This window comes from Sus scrofa, chromosome 16 (assembly GCF_054392235.1).
Source record: "Sus scrofa isolate SSC_HxYL_T2T_F1_AM1 chromosome 16, Sscrofa_HxYL_maternal_Yorkshire_Landrace_v2.0, whole genome shotgun sequence".
Lineage (NCBI taxonomy): Eukaryota > Metazoa > Chordata > Mammalia > Artiodactyla > Suidae > Sus > Sus scrofa.
In genome coordinates this window covers 76,742,973-76,767,048 of record NC_139398.1, presented here as the reverse complement: position 1 = coordinate 76,767,048, position 24,076 = coordinate 76,742,973, and the positions used below count along the sequence as shown (strand labels likewise).

Below are 24,076 nucleotides of genomic sequence, written 5' to 3'. Positions count from 1 at the left end.
ATGAGGGGTTCTCTGGGAGTTTTGTTATTGGTTAATATTTTCTTGATATCATTCCTCAGGCTATATCTCTTCCGTTCCTATCAGGCAGAAGACCTTGTATGTCCCAACATATTATCTCAGATTCATGAAGCATGATCTCTGTCTCATGAGCAGATTTTCAAAAAGATGCAAGCAGCTAAATTCAGTCATGACTAGAAAATCACATTAACAAAAGTAGCAGCTCATGTGGAAGAAGGGGTTATGACAAATGCAACCCAAAGGGTTGAAATTTCTATCTTTAAACATTTCTAGAACAAATATCAAATCATAAAAAAATTAAATCATAAAAATATTTTCAATGTTTAAACTTAGAATTTGTTGGTAGGAAATACCTCCCTCCAAAAGTCTAAGCACTTTAACAACTTAATTTTGAATAATGATTTAAAAATTGTAAATCTTGGTTTTCAAGGCTTCTGTATGATAACTCAGTCCAAGGAAATTAGTGGTGTAATTGGCCTGTTATGTGGCTTCCTTACCTTCGGGTTTAGCTTTTCTATGTTTGCATTAATTCAGAACCCTTAATATACACTGGCCTGAAGTTTATGAAATAAAAAGGCACTAAGTAAGCTGCATTCCGTGGGATAGTATTCAGCAATAAAAAGGAAGAAACTATTGATACATCTAGATGAACTTCCAAAGAATTATGTCAAGTGAAAAAAAAAAAAAGCCAATATCAAAAGACTACATATTGCACATTATGGGCTGACTTATGTCCCCTTCAAAGTTAATATGGTGAAGTCCTAACCCCAGAATCTCAGAATGTGACTGTATTTGGAGAGAGGGCCTTTACAGAGGTAATTAAGTTAAAAGGAGGCATTAGGATGGCACTTAATATAATCTGATTGGTACCCTCATAAGAGGAGGAAATTTGGACACACCAGGGTGTTCATGCAAAGAGGAAAGGCCATGTGAGGACACAGTGAGAAGGAGGCCACCTGCAAGCCGAAAAGAGGCCTCAGAAGAAACCAAACCTGCTAACACCTTGATCTGGGACTTCTAGCCTCCAAAACTGTGAGAAAACACATTTCTGTTTTTAAGCCACCTGGTCTGTGGTATTTCATTAGAACAGGCATAGAAAACTAGTACAGTGCATGATTTCATTTACTTATTCTTGAAATAAGAAAAGTTCAGAAATGAAGAACAGATTAGTGGTTGCCAGGGACTAGGGACAGAGGGAAGGTGGATGTGGCCACTACAGAAGAACAACAGGAGGGATCCTTATAGGAATGGAAATGTTCAATACCTTAACTGTGGTGACAGATACCCAGACCTAAATGTGCAAAAAATTTTATAGAGCTAAAGACATATATACACACAATTGGGTACAACTAAAACTAGGGACATTTGAATAAGATAGGTAGACTGTATCAAATGCTTATATTCTGAATGAATACTGTATAATATGATGTGATATTTTTCAATAGTTTCACAAAATATTACCACCAGGGGAGACTGGCTAAAGGATACACAGGATCATTCTGTATAATTTTGTACAACTCCATGTGAATCTAACATTATATCAATTTTAAAAAACCCTCAACTAAATATAAGGCATCAGCAACCAGAATATCCTTCAGTAGGCAAATGGATAAACAAACTGGTAATCCCCGGAATGGAATATGAGGCAGCAATTTTTAAAATGTGCTGTCAGGGCACAAAAAGATATGGAGGAACCTTCAATGCAAAGAGCTAAATTTAAAAATCCAAACTGTAAAAACTATATACTGTATGCTTCTAACTACAAGACATCTGGGAATGGAGAACACTGTGGAGACAGTAAAAAGATGAGTGGTTGCCAGAAGTTTGGGAGGAGGAGGGGGAGGGATGAACAAGTAGAACACAGAGGGTTTTTAGGAGAGTGGAAGTGTGCTATAGGATACTGTGATGGTAGATACATAACATCAAGCCTTTGTACAAACACATAGAATGTATAACATGGTGAGTCCTTAGTGTAAACTATGCACCATGATTAATAAGAATGTATCAATACTGACACATTAATTGTAACAAACATATCACACTAACACAAGATGTTAATGATAAGAAAAACTAGGCAAGGGAAATTAGGGAGTATATGAGAACTTTGTTCTTTCCCTCCTTTTTTTCTGTAAACTTCAAACTATTCTATAAAATAAAAGCTACCGGCTCCAAATTCTACCCTCTACTTCACACAGCTCACATTCTTCACCCAACCTGTCTGCTGAAGCACTCTTGACAGGTTCTTTTAACTAGACCCAAAAGATCAGCCAGTCCAGTGGCTTCCAAGGAAAATTTTTAAATGTCTTATGGGGACAAAACTGCAGAGAAGGGATCGTAATCCATCTGCAGTGAAGACACATACTAAAATATTAGTAACTTTCCTTTCTTGATATGGGATCATATCAATTCTGTCTGCAAACACTGGTTATCTCATGCATACAGGATGCTCTGAATTGGCAGTTTAGCATGGTCTTGAATGATTTTAAAATACAGAGTGTGCTTCTTACTCAGGAAATGCAATTAGGTTGAAAAATATGTCATCACAAGAGAATCGTAGGAGACAATGACAAACAGGAGCCCTCAGTAGCTATGATGCTGCATGTCCAATACTTCCTTTTACAATTTGGAAAATGGATGCCCAAGAGGCTTAAAAACATCCCCAAGGCCATAGGACACAATTAAGTGCAAAGGCAAACCTGGAGGGAAACTTGAAAGTCCAGGTCCACTTCTCAACCACAGTAGCTTTTTTGCTCTCAATACAAACTCCTGGCTTAAGTCCTTTCCCCGCTGGAATCCTCCAGTACACATTACTCTGCCTGTCTGACTGACTACACTTTAGGTATTATTTACATAAAAATGGTCAGCAGTCTTTAGATCTTCATTAACTTTGTCCTTTAAAACATCCTTGACAGATATGGAATGACATACTCTCTGAAACCAGCCTGATTGCTAGTTTCTATCTGGTTGAAAGATTCCAAATAACTCATTAAAAATTATGGAGGACGCATGATCCTACAGAATGTAACTGAGTGGAACTGCAAGAGTAAGGTGGCAAGTGGCTGAATTACATTCGCCCTTTAAGGCACACAGCAAAAATACCCCTCATCAGCAATCAAGAACAGACTCTTCTAAATCCTCGGATACTTGTGCTCAACTAATTTGGGCCATTAGAAACTAGATTCAGCTTCTGTCTCCTGAACCGTGGCACATGCTAGACATAAAAAGCCCATCCCTGATCTGAACGTAGTTTCTCTCTCTGTGGATCAGGGTCCTTTCAATGGCTCTTGATGGTCTCATTGGCATTTAACTGCTGTTCCCATTGGCTGTTGTAAGTAGCAGTGAGCCCAAACACAAAGAACTGCCATGTGTGCTCTTTGCCAATGAACAATGGCACGTGGATGGGGAAACTGGGAGCAAATAAAGAGCACATTAGTCAGCAGCTCAGATTCCAGGGTCAGACAGTCCTGAGTTTGAACCCCAATGCCATCTCTTACTAACTTGTAAACTGGAGCTAAGTCATTTAATCATAGGAACAAATGCCCAGCATTATCCTAGGTACTGGAAAAGCAGCAATGAACAAGACAGATCAAGTATTTTGCCCATCAAGAGCTTAGTTTATATCTGACACAGATAAAAAAAAAGGGGGGGGATTTTTCGGACAATAAACAAATAAGCAGTGAAAACAAATTTCACAACATGAAAAGTTCCAAGAAGAAAATAAAACGTGGAGGGAATGATGTGTAGGTAGGAGCTACTTTTGATTCGATGATTTAGGAGGGCCTCTCTAAGGAGGTGACATTTTGGCTGAAATCTGAGTAATAAGAAGTATCCAGCCAAGCAATGATATGGCAGAAAATTTCCAGGGGGACAAAATATCAAGTGCAAAAGTCTTGAGGCCAGAATGAGTTTAGTAAGTTTGGGGAAGAGAAGTGATGGAAGAGAAGGAAGGCCGACGTGCTTGTTGGAAGCAAAGTAAACAAGGGAAAGAGGATAGGAAAATAAATAACTCTATACACATAAAACACTTAGTACAGTGTCTCACCCATAATAAGAGCTCTCTAAGCGACAACCTCAAAAATGGAAGAACATAAGCCTATCTTCTTTGGTAAGTCTCAATAAGTATAGGCCTCCTTAAACCAATATTCATTGGCAATACTGATCAAATCCAACACTTTCACATCTCCCCTTTAATGTATTTTACATTTTTTTTTTCAATAGCAACTGTACTTAATGTAGGAATTTATTTCCTCTAAGTGCACAGCTACCACTCATCAGATCCTGTTCATAAGGATTCCTTTTCAGTGATGCATATTTTCTGCCAAGGCCCAGCATAAGGCTCACGCCAAGATACATATTTGCCCAATAAGCCGTAATGGTTTAATATATCAGGTTGAAAATCCACCATTTGTATTTACCATGTTATGTGAATTAATCCTGTATTCTGAAACTATCATTAGAGCTGCTTTCAGTATAATTAATCAGCATGGTGCATCTCGAAATTATTCTGTATGAAGAGAGTGATTGCAGCTCGGGCCCCTAGCATTCTGTTGGTAAAGAATTTAATTGCAAGATGTGCTGTTTGTCAAAACAATATCAGACAGGGGGTGGGGGACTAGTGGGAGAGAAATAAAAGGGTTGAGAATATTTCCTTCTTTATTTAAGTGCCTTTAAAAGCAGACCAAAATATGCAGCGTTCGGGCATATATTTTAAGAATCCTCTAATCATACCCTTTAACATACTGGTTCAGAGCCTCTGTGGGCTTTTGAATAAATAACAAGGGTTCTCCGAAATTTACAGAATTCACCCCCCAAAAAGGGCAGAGAGTTGCCTTTTAATGTCATTTCCCAGGTCATCATTTTTGAAAGACCACACATTTTGGTGGGAATTTGCGAAGAATAACCTGGTGGTTTCTTCTCTGATTTCCTATCCCCTACTCCAAACGACTAGCAAGCGAAAGAAGATTGTCCATCTCCTCAGAGAAACATGAGATAAACATGAATTTGGAGCTTGCTGTTCTCTCTGCTTAGAAAATGGTTCTGGCTTTTCTCAGGACAATTTGTTTTTATCCCTTAGCTCTGAGCTGCAAAGTCACCTCCTCTGAAGTTTCCCTGGTCACCTGCTTTACGGTAGGCTCCCATCCCCAACCCACACTGTTATCTTCTCATATTCTCCTGCTTTTCCTTTAGAGCAACAATTTACAATTTTAATGATTTGTGATTATTTGTCCACAGTGTGGTGGCTGATGGTAATGGTTCCCTGTGTATCCATTTTCTCTCCTTCTTAGGCGGCACAACTAGACATTCCCAGGCTTCTCTGTGTGCGGTTCCACATGGCCACGTGACAGACTCCTCGCCAGTACAATGTGAGCAGATTTGACAAGAATCACTTCTAAAACCAGGGTTTTTTTTTTATTGTTTTTTTGTTTTTTTTTTTTCCGCCAGGGGGTTTTCGTTGTTGTTGTTGTTGTTTGCTTTTTAGGGCCATACTCATGGCATATGGAGGTTCCCAGGCTAGGGGTTGAATTGGAGCTACATCTGCTGGGATCTGAGCTGTGGCTGCAACCTACACCATAGCTCCTGGCAATGCTGGATCCCTAACCTACTGAGCGAGACCAGGGATTGAACTCTCAAACTCACGTCTGACCAGGGACACTAGTCCGGTTCTTTAACTGCTAAAACACGACAGGAACTCCTAAGACCAGGTTTTCAAGAAGTCCACATATCCTCTCTATGCAGTCCCTACTCTTCCACTGGAAGGATGGGGACCAAAAGGCTCTAGGAAATGTTGGAAACACAGGTCCCCAAACTACTTCATGTGCAAGATCTGCTCACCAACCAGGAGCACCTGTCTTGTGCAATTATGTTAGCGGCAAATAACCTTCTGTTACATGTGAGCCCTTAAACCTTCTTTGCTCTATTTGTTACAGCAGCTGGTATGATCCTAACTAATAGACCCTGACTGGAATATGTTTCATTAGGGCAAACACTCCATCTTTCTTCATCATGATGCATTCACCACCAACTACAACAATAAATGCTACTGAGTGTAGTCATCCATGTGTGAACAAACATATCTGACATTTATACTCATATGTAGTTACAGATCTAACATTTATATGCAGAGATTTATAGCCTATGGAAAAACTTTGTTAAAGAGATAAGATGAATTTGGAAATGCACTTCCCAGTCTCCAGGTATTACCGTGACTTCTGTGGTGACATCTTGTACCCAATTCTTCTTCCTCCCCTCAACACCCTCACTCTGCCAGCCCCAGCAAGGAAAGCTATTGATAAAGATTTAAATCTTAACCTTGAATTGTCTAGCTCCTGTCAGTTAAAAACCAGCCCCGTGGCATGGTTTTAACACAATCCTTTGACATTAGCATCTTTTTAGTGTCAAGATGAAGAAACAGGCTCATTTAGCCAAGTGAAATTCTCCCTGTCATGAGCTGTTTCCATCCACTGCTTTCCCCTCCATCTCTCTACCTCCCCACATCCCCACACCCACCAGAACGGAATGAAGCCTGTATCCACTGTCCTATTTAGGCAAGTTTGTTACCCTCACCACAGCATGGGGATTTCAAAAGAAAACATCCATTGTAAATTAAAAAAAAAAAAAAAAAAAAAAAAAGACTGCACCAGATTTTCTACAAGGTTTATTCCATATGCCTTGAAGTATGAATACCGTGGAGCTCTGCAGAAAGTGATTAATTTCTCGAAAACGCTAAGGTCACACTAATTGCCATGACCTGGGTAATTAAGCAGTCTCTGTTTACACACCAGAAGCTCAGCCGTGGTGAAGCTGAGTGTGCCTGACAGAACGTCTTTACATGTCAAGAGATCAGCAACCTTTCTTATGTCCTCCTCAGTCACCTACACAGGCCCCTGATTGCTGTTCAGAGGAGACATGCTCTGGCAGGGCTGTATGGAGATCGGGCTGGCCTGGTAAGCATACAAGATGGGACGAGAGAAAAGCCAAGTGGCACCCATGACAGATGGAGGGAGCCCACTTAATAGGCAGGACCGTGTGCTTTCACTCAGTTGTCTCCAGACCTTGGGTTTTTCGAACAACTGGGAAAAGCCACATTGAGATGTAAAGAGTAGAAGGGAGTCTTCTTGGGTCAAAATGACACTCTCTCTTGCCCCCTCAAAGGGAAGCATGACATCAAAACATTTGAAACCAGCAATTAGCATGCTATGAGAAAAATGATGAAAATCATATGTCTATTTGTCAGAAACCTTCCACCCTTATCTCGCTGACATACCGCTGGGGCATCCTGCAGGGCAGCTGCTTGAGAAGACTAACCTCCCTGATCTTGGTTCAGTCTTAAGAGTTGAGAACTTCCATATGATTTTGGAACAGAGCGCTCTGGGCTGTCAGGGGCTGTTGGACTCAGGCTTCAGTTACTGAGGGGTCTTTCTTGCCCTGGAGAACTGGCCAAAACCTCCATGGACCAGGTGAAGCTCAAGAAGTCTTCTGCACGGTAGCTTCTTTCTCTCAAGTTCATACAAGTCAACTCCCTAACACCAAGGCTCTGACCAGGAACAGTGCTCAAGCTTTCTCCTTCCACACAACCTGACACTTGCCCTGTTGAAGTGGGCTGGTGTCTTTAGGCTCTATCTGGGCCAACACCCCTGGTGAACACTGTTCCTCACCTTTCCTGGGGTTCTAATACATATTTGTGGGTAGCCCCCATTGCTCTCAGATGTTGAGAGCCTCCTACATGTTCCTTATTTGTAAAATGGAAGAAGCCCCATTGGCATGTTCCTAATCCCTACTTGCACATAGCATGAAGATAAATATGATAACTCATGTAAAATACTTAGCGTAATTTCTCTCACTCACATAGGAAATACCTAATAAATGTGAGCTTCTATATCATGATCATTATGGATGATATCCACAGATGTACCTCAAAGATACACACACCAGGACACATATACTTATACATATGTCTATGGCACACATGAATGTGGACACAAATATAAATCATCTCCCCGGCACATCACACAGTTAGAAATGAACAAGGACAGGAAACGCAGGAAGAGAAGCCAGCTTGGGGTGGAGGCACACAGCAAAGATGAGGATGCCGGTGGAGTTCAGGGCTCATTGAGAGGAAGTTGCTGGATATTTCCAGCAATGCCCAAGACCATGTCCTAATTGTGCAAAAATGACAATTACTGAAATGTGTAAATGTATACAGATATAAAACAAAATGTCAAGGTTCATTCTGCCAAAGGCTCCTATCTTCTCTCAGAAAGTAAGAAGTGGGAGATGGTTAAAGGAGGTTAAATCTGGGCTCCAGTAAGGAATTTGTCATTGCCAATAGAAAGAAACAGAGCTCTTTGATGCAAAGACTGGCTCTGTGGTAGTCAAGGTAGCCACCCCTATTGAGAAAGGCCCCCATCTACTTTGGGGCCTGCTGGAGAATCCTAAAAGCACTGCCAAGGTTCAGAGAAGTCATGTGTATTCAGAGCACAGTATGGACCTTATGTTGGGCAGTTTTCGAGTCTAAGCAAAGAGTGCACTCTCTGGGATAGTAGCACTGTAACCAGGAAGAGTCTGTCAGAGGTCATAGGATATAGGACTATGCTGGTGATTTTCAATCAAGGGTGATTTTGCACACCAATAAGGGGACATTTATCAATGTCTGGAGACACTTTGGTCTACACAACAAGGGTTGGGATGGTGGCTTGTCTACTGGTATCTAGTGGGTAGAGGCCAGTGACAAGGGCTAAACCTCCTATGATACACAGGACAACTATGATACCCTCCAAACAAAGGAGATCCTGTCTAAAATGTCAACTGTACTCAGGCTGAGACACCATGTAACTGAGCTCATGACTTAACTTTAGTTTATCACAAGTATTTTCTCCAAAAGCTTACATTTCTATTTTTTCATCTGCAAATTAGTTGTGCTTGCAAAATAGTGCCTTTTCTGAAATCAGCAGAATCATTATTTTTACTCTATTTTACAAATGAGGAAACTGAGGCTTTCCAGAAACCTACCTCATGCCTCTTTGTCTCAGTTGCCCTTCTACTAAATAAAGAATGCCTATTTTATCTGCAAAAATAAAGCTTTCTAGACCCTATCAAAAATAACAGACTGAGTTGGTTCTCATTTCATCCAAGAGCTACATTCCTAGAGGTCAAAGCTTTCAGACATTTCACTAGCAGGTCCTGTGAGGGAAAACAAGGGCTCAGAATTCTTATACACATACTCTTTGAGATTCTCAATGTCACCAAAGTCCATCTCTAACTCTGCTGCCCTGATAAGCCCAGCAAAATTAATCCCAGTATTTATAAGGCATCACCCATGTCTACTAGACATGCATACGGGACATGAATTAGATTGTGCCTGGATATGCCTCATTCCTCACTCAAGCTTGGCCAAGGAGATATAATAGCCCATTTCAAGGCCAAGGTATAAACGACACAGTTTATATTGAAACCCAAACTCATGCTGTAAGACACTCAGTCACACAGACTTAACAGCATCCCATGTGTTGTTTCACCAGCAAAGCTGACTCCTACTCAACACGAAACATCCTGGGTGGGAATTAGAGCACCCAGGTATATCTCCTTAGGGTCAGAAGCTACCCAGGAGAAGCATTTTCCTGGAAACTAAGAATCTAGGGATTCTCCCCATTCATCTCTGTCAGGACGAAAGGTGGCAGAGGCCAAATGATTTATAGAACTGCCTCAGAATCTCGGGAGAGAACGGGCTCTTTCTACTGAATTTGTTCTTTCATGAGACTATTAAGTCTCGCCTCTTAAAAAAATAATCATCTTGGAGAATAAGAGATCTTGACATCCAAAAAACAATGCTCAGGATCATCCCTCCCCTTTCTCCCATCACAGAATGTGCGGCCAAAATTTGTTAAGATCCTCTCAGAGACTCTATGTTTCCATCTCCACTTAAAGCTGACTGACTATACCTAAGAGCACACCTTAAACTCCATGCTGTTTTCATTGACAGATCCCACTGGCATCCAAAGATGAATCATTACCCATCATTATTTGGATGCAGAAACTGACATTGACCATGCACATGAGTTAGCCATAAAATTGTATGGAGAGTAACACAAGGGTCTAGAACCTTGCTGCTCAAAGTATGGTCCGTGGCTTTGCCATCACTGGGGAGCTTGTTAGAAAGGTAGAATTTCAGGCCCACCCTAGACCTCAATTAATGTTTTAACAAGATCCCTGGAGGATTCTCAGCACTTTTGAGTTTGAGAGGCATGTATCTACAACTTAGCAACCTTTCCTAAAACCCAACCACCATTCTTTATCTTGGAAATTAACATATGTACTTTCACATCTTTTTCCTTTAGTAAATGTATAATTATATGAGGTTAACATACCACTCCTGCTTTAAATGGTGGCAGATCTGACTGATGCTCGAAAACATTTACATGTGCCGTACAAGAACATTTCAGAAACAGTTTGTCACCTATATCACCCTAGATACACCCTACTTCCTCAGGGGTCTGTTTGTAATAGATAATTACTGATTAAAAGTTCCAAGACTGCAAGAGGAGAACAGAGAGAAAAGAAGAAAGGTGACCTAATTCTAAAACAGCACGAAGCTTTATTTATCAATTTTCTACTTGTAAAACTTAAGGCAAAGAATTAATCATTTCTATGTACTTAACTTGCAGTGGCATAAGCCTATGAGTCCACCAAGAAGTCAAACTAGGCTCAAAGGACACCAATGAGTCAACCTGAGAACACAGGTGGTTCAGTCCTAATTCTTCTGTAACAAAAACAACAACTCCTGCAGTGTAGAGACCTGGGGACCAAGAGCCTCACCTGCTCTTCACCTCTGGGAAAACAATGATACTCTGTATCTTCTCCTACCTAAGACTTTTTTTTTACCCTCTTTCAATATTCTTGTCATTATTGAGGTTTAAGAAAGACAAAACAGACCCACCTGGAATCTCCGCATGTCACGTGGGTTTCCCGCATTCTTTAGGCAATTTTGGTTACATTTGAGGAAAAACTTCAAGAAGAACCTGTGAAGAAACAAATTATCCCAGTTAGCACTTCAGTCCTGATACAAAGGGGAGAAAAAAGTAGTAAGTCACTTCTGGGTCATGCATTCGATTCCCTGAGCATTTTTGAAATATTCAAAATGGTGTTAGAGCCAGTAGCTTGTTGAAAGCTTTAGCCTTTGTTCTTCATCCAAACTGGATCTTCTTTAGGAAACAAACACTTTCACTGCTGCCAACAGATCTCACAACAGAATTAAGCCCCCAAGGTAGTATTTTCACTCAAAGAGAGGGTTAAGTCTGCCCCATAATTTAAAGTAGGTTTCAATTGGAGATAATTGCCTGAGAATTACTCATGGTCACCAACAACAACATGTAATTTAAGGCGCATAAATTCACAGATGATGAACAAACAAAATACATGCTATATGAATATAAGGAAATGGTAAACACTTTTTATCTTAGCATCTCCAAATAAAATATTCTCCTTAGTGTTACTTATGAAAAGTAGGTAAGAGTCACATACTGACTAAAGTCCTTTGAGCCCTCGAATATATCCTGTATGTTTGCTCATATGCCCGCTGGAGACAAGAGCTGTTTGTGATTGAAGAAGGAATGTCCTGCCTCACTGCCACCTTGGTCCCTGAATTGGTTCTAGAGTGAGATTCATGAGTTTTACTGGCTAGGGTGACCAAAGGTCCTAATTTGCTAGGAATCATTCTAGGTTACACCAGGTGTACTAGTGTAAGTATTAATAGTACCCACTTTCACGCCCAAAAGGATCCTGGTCTGGGGGATACATTAGATGAGTTAATCCTATAGCTTCTGAGTTATTTCTTAGGTGGAAGATGTTAAAATCTGTTGCAAAGAGGTAGCAGGGACCAAAAGGTGTCCTATTAAGGCATCCTTGTTGGCCACCTGCCATTCAACCTCCACCTGCCTATGTTTAGGGATAGAAGCATTCTAAAAATGGCAAAAAGTTCTTCATTCCTTTTTACTTTTAGGACTATGGATTTCAGGCGCACATATTTTCCAAAAAATAGTAGGATGCATTAGAATTTTGGTCAGTTAAATTCTTATAGGAATTTTCTTGTCCTCACCTTTCCCCCACTTTGAGTCCACACCACACTAAAATCCCCACCTCAGTATGTGTAGTTTGTGAAGAACTATCACTCTAGCCTGCCTGGGTCTCAATTTAGCTCTGAGTACAAAGTCTAGCAACCAAATAAGACCTCTGTAAGGAGAGTGCAGCACAAAGACGCACCAAATTCAGCCAATTTCTCAGTACTCAACTGAGAGACAATAACTTTGTCAACCCCTAAACAACATTTTAAAATGTAAACATCTTCTGAACATGGCTCTTTCAATACCATGCTGCATTCAACTGCCCATCAATAAAAGCAGGCTTCTGAACAAGCATTCACCCCTAACTTCAGATTTTCTTCACAGAGGCCAAAGTTTATCAACCTTTTGAACAAGAGGGGTGCAAAGCATAAAGTGAAATTCAGCTTAAAGAACAACACTGTCATTCCCTAGGCCCAACTGGCCCATCCTGATGCCAGACAATTCTGGGGAAAGGAAAGGCATTCGAAGGAGTGGTCACAGCCCTAAGTGCCTTTGCACTGTCCCTTTCCTCTGAGCTCTCAGCAGGCAGATGCTAGGTAGCCCTACCTATAAAACGTAGCTGTCAGAGACTGTTTACTGTGGTGGAGCTTGGGAATAGCAAGTCTGCCATCTGGCTGGGGTTTAAGACCACATTCAAAAGGTGAAAACAGACTGCTTCTTTCAAGCACATCTAACTGGAAGGGCATATTTAAAAGCCACCGAAAGCCCAGGACAGGGCTGATTACCATCAAGCTGATATGAAGAGTAGGTTTAGAATGGCAGAAAAGCCACAAGCCTTAGAAATACCCAGAATGAGGTTCCTATCCAAATTCTAACAGGTACTGTTACGTGACTTTGATAAGGAGCTAAACTTCTCAGCATCACACTTTCCAAATCTATAAATTGGGTGTGCTAACAGTCCCTGCCTGTTAAAGCAGTTGTGAAAATTAACTGCAGCGATGCATTGTGTCTGGCACACCTGAGAATGGAGATGGTAGAGTAAGAGTAATAACATCTTCCAGGAAGTAGGTACTGACTTCGTGCTCAGAACACTAAGAACGTCAAATTCATTTTTCCATTCAGTCCTCCTAGACAACCTTTACTATTGATCCCATTGTATGGATGAAGAAACTGAGGGCCAGAGAAGTTCAATAGCTTAACCAAAGGCTAGTAAATGTGAAGCTGGAACTCAGATCCAGACAGAACCTGTGTTTTAACCATTATGCTTTAGCAGTTTTAATAATAATAAAAGTAGTGCAGGACTGATATTCATACGATTGCACCATCGATAGCAATTGTTCTAGAGTGGCAGGTGCACAAATAAGAGTAGATAAGAGTAAGAAAGAGTAAAACTAATTATTACTACTATCATTTCCACACCCACAACACCCATCCTGTGGAGAGAGACATCGCTGCCATTCTCCATCCAGTGGGCACCCCACCCCTGCCCCCGGCTCCCCTGGGGTTGGCAATATTTGCCGCCTGTGTGTTTAAGCCATTTGAGCCCAGACCCGACAGCCAGATTCAGGTTGTGTTAGAAGGAGCTGTCAGCACACCCTCTGACATCTTCAAGTCCGACAACTTCTAGCCACCATGAGGGGGTCCATCTGGTGCCAAAATGGATTTGAAAGACAGGCGTACAGGATGCCAGGTCTGCCAGAGAGAAAAAGAATCAAGGGAGCAGGGGATCTTCTGGCTCAGTGAAGAGTCAGGGAGAGGCGCCTGTCACCAGCCTATCGTTAGCACAAAAGCTATGCCGGGCACACACCAGATCCCTGTTACCCTGAGCTGCCCTGTCCCTTGGCATGCTGGCACAGTCTCCTGCCTGCCCTCTCCATGGCGGATCGCTTGCTGAAATTGAAGGCTTGACCATCTGTTGTGGGGAAGAGCCGGCGTCAACTGGTGCCTGGGGCCTCACACAAGCCCTTATGTGGAAAAAACACTCCAGGGGGCCAGTTCTTGGGCGGGGGGGGGTGAGGGGGGGGAGCCAGCCTTACCCCAGGGGGGCAAGAGGAATTCTCTTAAAGTTTTCCCCCCAGTGCATGCCAAATGTCTGACCCTTTCAGATCACACTTCCTTAAGGGAACCAAGAGGAGTTAGAAGCAGGAATTAAAAATATCCCCAGGGAGGGACGGAGTTAGATGTGGCACAAAAATTTGGGGGGTGATTCATCAGGCCGTTTTTAAGGCCCTTGTAAACCTGGGGACACGTGCATGTCTGCTGGCCAACAGAGAAGATCTCAGGTTCCCAGGGGGGCTTCGAACAAAGCAGAGGTTATTGTAACTCAAACCCTCACTTTTGTCTAACAAATTAGCACATTCTGTGTGGCGGGTGTGTTTGATAAAAGTGTTGTTGGGAAAAAGAGTGTGCAACCTTAACCCAACCGTGGGAAACTGACCTAAGTTAGGACAAAGCCCATATTGACCCTTTAGAGTTCCAAAGAGTTCCATGAACTGCAGCCCAACCAGAACCAAACTCCACTCTTTTTTGGGGGTTGGGGAGGAGAAGTGGTGAGAAACCTGACACCTTTCCATCAACTTTCAGTATGAGTATCTCGTGTTCATACAGTGGTATATTATCCAGAGCAATTATATCCCCAGAATCCCACCGGATCCTCACAAAAATCCTATGAATTAGGCATGCCAGAAATGATCAACACATTTGAAAGGCAAAAACAAAAACAAAAATGAAAAACACTAAGACTCAACAAAATTAAGATATTTATCTACAGTCAAAACTAACCTAATACTCTATTTTGGCCAAAAGGACTCATTATGGTATGAGTTTTCTCCATGAATTATAGGAATTTATAAGGGACCTTAATGATCACTTAGACTAACTTCCTGACCGTGTATGTGGGAAAACAGAGAGATCAAGAGACATGACCAATTCACACAGTTACAACAGTTCTGACAAGGAGAACTATAACCCACACGTCCTGACTTCCAGCGGCACAGCTTTTCTGATGGAATGTGAGCTTTTCAAAAGCAACCCAGTAAGAGCTAAACCCTGGAGCTATTGAATTTCTTAGTCTACTACCTCAATTAGGAAAGTGACAGTCAGAAAACCCAAAGTGACATCCTATTAAAAGTTGTGTTTAGGTTCATCAATGAGGCTAATACAGGGCATTCCCTATCACTGAACATCAGCTGAACCACACACAAACATTTGTAAAACAAATCTCCTTATGCAATGATTTCCTGGTTTCACATTTTACTATCCAATAGATATTCAGTATAAGGAGTAGCCATCATGTAACTAGCACGGTGCTGGATCCCATAAGTACCACTAAGGTTCCTCCAAAATGAAAATTGATGGAATTAGCCAACAGAGTCTGATACAACCACATGAGGACATAAAATAACAAAAAAATTATCTCTGTATACCCACACAAACTCCAAACCAATGGGTTTTCAGTAAGTATTTGTACAAGTTTAACAGAATCCAGGACCTCCCAAGGATAGAAATAGGAAAATTCTAAAATGAAGACTGCAGTTGAGTATACTGGATAGGAGCTTGGGTTAAAGATAAGACAAGCCAGAGTAAATTTCTATAATTCCCTACACCTCAGTGGCCTCCATAAATCATGGGAACATAAATACCTCTCTCCCAGGACCATAGTATAACTTTCTTCATAATTCTAGCTTTACTCTTTAATTAATTGTGTGACTGTAGAAACATTATTTAACCTCTCTGGGCTTCAATTTTCACATCTGTAAAATGGGGAAAACCAAAGACCCTACTTCAGAGGGTTATTGAAAGTTAAATGAGGAAAATGTGGAGGGTCTAAATAGTACCTGGCATAGAAGAAGGGATAATGATTTTCTTCATCATTTATCCCTGGCCACTGCTGACTGCCCAACACTCAGAGATGTTGAGATTTTCAGGCACAAAAAGTACTCTTCTCTCTGTGAATGCTAAGGTTAAGAACAGAAGCAAAGATCTATGTAACTGACAAAAACTATAGGTTTCATCGAGTGACCTACAAAAAGAAAAAAGGAAGAATCAAGGAGAGATAATAATGATGACAGCAGCTCTACCCAAAGGCCAAGACATAGAGGAGAGAGGTGGGAGCTTAAATCATAAGAACTTCAGCTAGTCACAACTGAAGGACACACACAGTCAAACCGTCCATTAGGCAACAGCTTGTACATCATTAATTATTATGCAAAACATTGCAATAGATCTGGGCTGAGCACCCAAATTCTGAAAAGTCACGTTTGGATGTTTTCCGCTGCTCTCATAATATCCAGGCTGGAAAGGAGAAGCATCCAGACACACCTCAACCAAGACATAAAACCCCCATTTGCGGTATTAAGGCTCCCTGAAAGTTCCTCTGACTTATGCCCACAGATGGTGGCGTGGCAGATGATCCTTCTTAAAGATATTCAAGACACAGAGGCTCACTCTGGCCCAATGGAGGAAACAGCTGTGTGGAAACAACTGTGGGGTCCCTTCCGTGCGAAATTCAAGCTGCTCCCACACACCCTTACTCGAGGGTAGAGAGGGAAACGTCTCATGAGTCAATGGGCCCCTCTGGAGGAGCTCTGGCTGTAGACTGCGCCAGCCTCTTTGCTTTGACAACAAAGTACAGAAATGCCTGCCTCCAGAACCGAAGCTACTGCCCAGGTATGACCAAGGAAGACTTTCCAGGAGGATGAGCATTCTCTCGACTTGAAAATATTTAACCAGAAAGCACCCATCTCTCCCCAGACTGCCCGAGATGCCAGGGACCATTTCAGAACCACCATCACTGTGGCATGGGCGTCCTCCATGAAGAGGTAAACATGAGTCCACAGCCACCGCCCTGAAAAATAAGGCTCCCTTGAAAACAGGGCACCAAAGCAGCCAGAAAGAGAAAACTTTATTTTCAATGTCAACAATTTTGGGTTCCCTGTACACAGAAGAAGTTGTACAGTACAGTTCATCCATGTGAAAATATGATACACATAAGTGTGCCAAAATCCCACGGATGCCACTAGCGAGTTGAGGAGGCTGAACCTGTGTGAGAGCAAAGGTTTCTCACTGCCAGGCTGATCTATGCTCCTTTTCTAATAATAAAAGGCACCCCTGAGAGAGGGGCCACCTGGACTCAAACCCTAGCAATTCTGTATGAGAGCTGGGGGGGAAAGAGGCTCTGGAGGGGCTTCAATGCCAATGAAGGACTTCCTCCTCCCCTTGCCCCCTCCTCCCCCGCAGTGGGAAGTAGAATGATACCAAGTGGCCACAGCTCTGTCTTGGGGATCCCAGGGGGACAGCATGTGGCTGCCCCTACTATTGGCCACGGACTTCAAGGAGCCTACCTTTTTCCCTGGCCAAGGTCCGCCAGATCTTAGACATTTCTGGAAAGTGTTCTCAGACTGAAGGATGAACATGATCAACTTGAAAAGCATCTGCTACCTCAGAGCTCAGAGCTGGGCCATGATTGAAGGACATAATTAGTGGCAAGGATTTACACAACCTCCCCCCCCAAAAAAAAAAGGTGTTGGGATAGCACAGCAACAGACTAAAGAATTTAAAAATAGTTTTAAGAAAAAGGACCCACAGCAAATAGGTCTCCTCCTCATGCCAGAGGTCAAGTCCGAAAGATGGATGAGGCAAAGTACCAAGAGAGTGAAAGGGGGGAGGGGAGGACAAAACCAGTGGCCAATGGGGAAGGAATAAATGGCCAGTCCTTAGAAATGACATGGAGAAGGGACGCCAGGGCAAGGGGGCTGTAGCTTAACACCAACTGCCCCAAGGTTTGACTCGACATTTAATGAGAAAGCACCACACACCCGAAGACTTGTAGAACTGGGTGTCATTTTCAGGGATACTCTTTTATAAAGATTACTCAGATGCTCAGTGTTTCTTGCCAAAATGCATGAAAGTGCAAACCCTGGCCCTGGGCAGATATTTGGAGTCAGCCTAGTAGTCTGATATGCAGCAGGAATGAGGCAGAAAACAAACCCAAATGTTGGTCCTTCTCAGGGATGGGGCCAGACTAAGAACGTTCTCTGTCTTAAGCTGTTTCCCTTACAAGGATCATGATCTGCAAAGGAATGGAACAGCACAGAGTTCCTGCAGGTCCAGGGATGGGATGTGAGACAGGAAGCAGTCTTGGAATCCTGGGTCACTGGTTCAAATCCTTCCCCAGGCAGCAAATGATAAAAGTGCAGTGGTAACTTTGCTTCAAGCACAATGACCCTATGCACAAAACCAGGCCCAAAAGGTGAGGTAGGAGGAGCCTCAGCACCTCAACAGCAGACACATGAATGTACCATGTATGAGATGCTGTTCTGAATGTTGTCTCTGTGTCAATTCATTCACTCTTCCTAACAATGCTATTAAGTCCTGTCTCCATTCTCATTTTAGAGATAACAACACTGTGAGGTTAGGTAATTTGCCCAAGGTTTCCTATCTAGTAAGCGCTACAGCTGGGATGTGAATGCAGACAGTTGGGTTCCAAAACCCACATCCATGAAGCAACATTCTTTGTATGTTATATAAATGATAGATATTATGAGAGTACAGATCATTGACCATATCTGGCTCTACTCTTATCAGCATCACCAGATTCATTCAAGATGAGAGCTGAAGTCAGCCTACAAATTTCTGGGATTGTCATTTCATTCACCCTATTTTGGAATATTCCCAATTGTAAATGTTAATGTGTTTCAATTTTGCTTACGAACCCTCTTACCTATTTCAAACGCATTTTAACCATAATGAAAGACCAGTGAGTCTGATACTAGAGCCAAACCAAGTTCAGAGAATGATGACCAAAGCAAAACCAGTGTAATCTGGGTCTCTTGAGAGGAGTCAGCAAACATCACCTTCAGGATTTAGTTCTATTATCTGTGGTTACCAGTTCCACAAGTCACTCTTTGAATGCCTTTCTTCCAGATAGAAAGCCACAGATTGAAAATAAAAGGCTTTTCGTACCCCTCTGTTTAATACCCATGAGTTTAAAATTTTAAAGCAGACTCATTTAGAATCTGATGTTACAATTTCACTTTCCCTCCTCAGGACTCAGAGTTTCCATATTAATTTCCCCTGTGGAGGTGATAGATACCAGAGAAAGATCAAGAAGTTCAGATCCACAGTAGCTGAAACATCTGGGGGTTTTTTGAACACCAAACTCACTTTTTTCCCCCAGACTTTATGAAGTATAACCGCTCAGTGTCATTCATTTGTTCCAGCAATAAGTATTCCCAGAGAGCCTAACAGGTACCCGTTCTCTTCCCTTAATACCAATTGTAAAAGATCACAGTGACTGTGGTTCAAGTTTTTCCCCAGAAGAAAAATAATCTTTTAGTTTTGAGGAAAGCACTTAAAATCTAACTTCCAGAAAAACAAGACAAAACAAAAAAGATTCTGTCAATGATAGGGTTTTGAGTAATTGCCAAGAAAGGTTGAATACTCATAAAGTATTACTCTGTTGTAAGTTTTCTGGCAGGGGCTGGATTGGGAGACCTTTCATGGTCCCTAGCAACGTTAAGCTTTTACTTTTCCAGGTACATTGGACCACCATTCCTCACCTTCCAGCCTTCTTGGCTTCAGTCCCACCAAGGTACAACCTATGCCCTGAACGTGAAACTTTCTTCCTGCCTTCACCACAGGCTACATCCTGGGTCTGAAATGCCTTCCCCACCCCACACCATCTGAGCTTCCCAGAATCCTACTTATCTTCCAGGTGCAGCTTAAATGTACTGAGCCCAAGAAACCTTCCTAAGAACCCCAGCTAGGGAGTTTCCACTGCGGCTCAGTGTATCCACGGGGATGCGGGTTGGATCCCTGGCCTCGCTCAGTGGGTTAAGGATCTGGCACTGCTGTGAGCTGTGGTGTAGATCGAAGACATGGCTCAGATCCCACATTGTTGTGGCTGTGGCTGTGGCCAGCAGCTACAGTTCCAATTAAACCCCTGGCCGGGGAACTTCCATAGGCCGAAGGTGCGGCCTGAAAAAGGACGGTGTACTCCAGTTACTTGAGTAATTATCTTCCCCCTTCATAGCATTACCGACACCTCCTGTTCCCCACAGCACCAAGTACTCTGTGTTTGGAAACCAGTGAGTGAATATCCAACTTGATTGACTATTACTATTAAGGGTAGTTGACTTTGACTTACAAAGATTACTTCTTTCTTCTTTCCATTGTCGTCACATTTTCTGATTTTTTTCTGAATACTTAGTTTTAAAAGCACAGACAACTTAAGTTTTACAAAAACTGAAGTCACTATCATTCCGCATAGTACCCAGGGTAGGCTGCCCCACTTCACAATGGATAAATTAGGAACTAAAAATGATGAGTGACTTTGCCAAAGTATTTTTGCTCTAAGATTTGCCAGTTAATTCAAATGAGAACAGTTAAGAGCTATCCATCTCACGCTCTGTAAGATGTACATCATATATTAGTTTCACATATGCATAATTCATAAAAGAGTATCAACAGGGCAAATTCTACACACTTACTCTTCTCAGTTTCCTACTTAAAAATTCCTCAATGTCAAAGTTTAAAATATTATATTGGAGTTGCCATCATGGCTCAGCGGAAATGAATCTGACTAGCATCCATGAGGATACAGGTGTGATCCCTGGCCTCACTCAGTGAGTTAAGGATCCAGCATTGCTGTGAGCTGCTGTGTAGGTTGCAAACATGGCTCAGATCCCATGTTGCTGTGGCTGTGGTGTAGTCAAGTAGCTATAGCTCCTATTTGACCCCTAGCCTGGGAATTTCCATATGTCATGGGTGGTGCCCTAAAATAAAACACACACACAAAATAAATTAATTAACATATTATATTTAAGGGAGTTCCCTAGTAGTCTAGTGATTAGAACTTAGCACTTTCACCACTGTGACCTGGGTTCAATTCCTGGTCTAGGAACTGAGATCCCACATTGAGCTACTGCGTGCCATGGCCAAAAAACCAAATAAAATTAGCCCAAGTTTTTTCAAAAAAAAATGTATTATATTTAAGTTAAATATGCAATTATTCTTAAAACATTTAAACATAACCCAAAGGGACAAAAGGTCATGTGACTAATAGCATGAAATCTATTTCTTCTCTCCAAAATTGTACAGACCCTTCTGAAGACGTCGTTGAAACTCAACGCTGAAAGCACTTGACTCGCTATTTCTTGCTTTAGCCTATTTCTTTAAGTTATCCATTAATGCATTCAATCTGTCCTTCATTCAGTATGTATTTACTAAGCACCTACTACATGCCAAGCACAGAAGATAACTTCATCCCTGCCCTTACAGAAGCTCATCAAAGTGCATTTCTCAGGCCACTTGCATCAGAATTATCTGGAAAACTTGCCCTGGTGGGAGTAGGTTAAGGGTTAAGTTACTCAAATAATTCAGATGCACACTGAATCTTAAAGCTTGATACCTAATTTATTTTTTAAAGTCAATAGTGATGGCAATACTATGTGATAAATGCAAAAACAGAGTGACAGACCAGAAATAGTGCCCTACACAGAAGGGATAGACATCTAATCACTTGTCACTGAAACTTAGTGCAAAAACTTATGTCAAATCACCCCTGAGTAAAAAGAAAAATTAAATTCTCTCACTCATCTCACCTCCTGCGCAACATAAGCCACAGAGAAAGAACGGAGTTCCTGGTTGCCAGAGAAAGCTGATACTTGACATATTTTTGCTTCAAGGAAAATAAACAAGTTCATTTTTCTACCAAAAAGGAAAGAAAAGATAAAGGCATCAGCTAAAGAAGTGGTTCCCCATGAGAAATGCAAGAAGTCTTACTGGGATGAAAATTATTTTGAAACCTGTTTAAATCATCATCACCCTTTAAAAAAAAAATCTTACTCCATTTGTTTGTTCACCTTTCTGCACACACCGTTTCTCGTCCTGTTTCAACCTTACTATGTGTTGCCTCCCGTCTTCCAGGCTCACACACCATTGGGGATAATGAATTTAATTTGAGCAATGGCTTTCATTGAAAAAAAAACAATCACTGCATTTCAACACACGAAGTTCAGACAAAAACAAGTCACTCCTTAATTTGGATTTAAAGCCCAGGATCAGTCTCCAAATAAAAATGACCAGTGAATATCATGCCCACAGAGCACTGACAATAATCTCATGAGCTCCAAATTATTTCAGTTTATATTACAGGCGATCCAATAAGCCTGTGTGTTCTAGTCCATAAAAATATAAGAAGAAATTTATCATTTTAAAATTGTAATGCAAAAGAGAGTCTGACACGTTATTAAGCACTATTTCTCATGATATCATAAGGATGCTGATGGAGAATGAAACTAAAGCAATATTGTAGACGAGCAATCACATAATTTAGACTTTTTGAGGATGCTTTGCAGCTCACAGGTCACACTCCCTTGCCCTCCCCTCCCAACATGTCGCTCTAAAGACAGCTTCCGTTTAAAGCAGAAACACTGGAAACAAAACTCCAAAAAAGCTGTTAATTTATCACAAAAATTGGTTGATCGTTTAGCAAAATGGAATAAGAATTTAGAAATTATCTAGTCCAGATATGCTTAACCTAGAGTCAATGGATGGTCTACATGGGGTTCTTGAATACCTTAACATTGTATCCAGGCTTTTAGACACACTTTTCTTCTGTGGCATGTGTCCAGACTTTCACAAGGTCATGGAAGGAGGCTGTGAGTTGACTGCCTCAAATCCTTTTTCCCCTATTTTGATAACAGTCCTCCACCCTTCTTTTAAAGACCTTCCTTGTTCTCACCCAAGAGTCCTTGTATTTCAGCAGTATGAAGTTGTTCTACGCTTGGGCCAGAGCAGCGCCTGTGATCCAGGCTGGGTCAGTCATGACACCACACCCTCAGCTACAGGATCACTTTAGAGATGAGCATGTGACCCAAGTCCAGCCAATCAGGTCCAGTCTTAGCTAGTGGCCAGAATTTATTCGAGCATCTAACAAGAGAGATGGGCTCCACTCTTCTAGAGTTGAACCTGGAAAATCGCGGGGCTGGCTTTGCTGGAAAAGTCTATGCTTAGAGAAGAATCCATATCAGAATAGAATCCCCTAGTATCCCATTTAATAGGGCTCACCAGACAGGGAAACTCTGCCAGCTGGGGAGCAGAGAAAGAGGAGGACTTCCCACCATGCAATGCCCTCTGAGAAAGGAGGAGGCAAGTGGAGATGGAGATGTTGACGGAATAATGAAGCTGAGAAGAGAGCAAAACAGGGTCCTCAAAAAGGGTACTTCGAAGAGAGAGAAAATATTCTATTCTATTGAGTCTTGGTAACCTTCAGGCTGTACAATTTCAATATCCTACGGCCTCCTCTCAACTCACTGTCTGAGAAATAGACAGACAGACTGACAGATCAGTTGACAGATCTCTCCAGGCAGGTAATATCAGTGAGTGAACTGGGCTACAGGTAAAACTACAGGCAGTACTAGGAACTGCAGGAACTCAGGAGAGGATGTCTGGTTTGTGAAGGGCAGCTTCACTCTTCTCCAGCTGGCTCCACGGGGAACTTAGGGACAGGGTTGCCAGAGCTTCCCATTTCAAGAGAAGCTGGAAATACTCATTAAACATATCGTCAAGGGTGAAGGGTGCCCATCTTCCAAACAATACAAAGGCCAGATATAACTGACCTGGGAGTGGAGTCCCAGTTTGCAGCTCTTGCCCAAAATTCTAATAACCAAAGTGGCAGCAACTCATTTCTCGGTGAGGCTAGAGTGGGGCTTCTTGGGGCCTATTGTTTTAATACAAAAAATAATAATAATAAAAGAAGGAGTCCTATGACTCTGCTAAATGGGTCTCTTCTCACTAAAAAAACAAATGCAGTTTTTGTATTTGAGGTGAGGGCATGTTTTGCTTTGTTATTTTTGAGAATCCTTGTCACCTGAAACCAGATGTACTTAAGCTTGATTTTCTCCCAGACCTTTGGCAGCTGATGTGTTGGGTGAAGCGAGAAGTCAGGAAAAGCATCTGCACCCAGAAGCATATTTACCAGCATGAGGCTGTCCATGGAT

General features: G+C 41.8%; 1 protein-coding gene across 5 annotated transcripts in view; it reads right to left on the bottom strand.

Annotated features, from left to right (window-relative positions):
• The window catches only part of EBF1 (EBF transcription factor 1), a 394,923-nt gene that overhangs the window by 133,738 nt on the left and 237,109 nt on the right, over nt 1-24,076 (bottom strand). For all 5 annotated transcript variants that reach the window (XM_005672579.4, XM_003359834.5, XM_005672581.4 and 2 more), the window contains exon 7: nt 10,952-11,033. In XM_005672579.4, the coding sequence (XP_005672636.3) occupies nt 10,952-11,033 (82 nt within the window). The remainder of the gene's footprint in view (nt 1-10,951; nt 11,034-24,076) is intronic.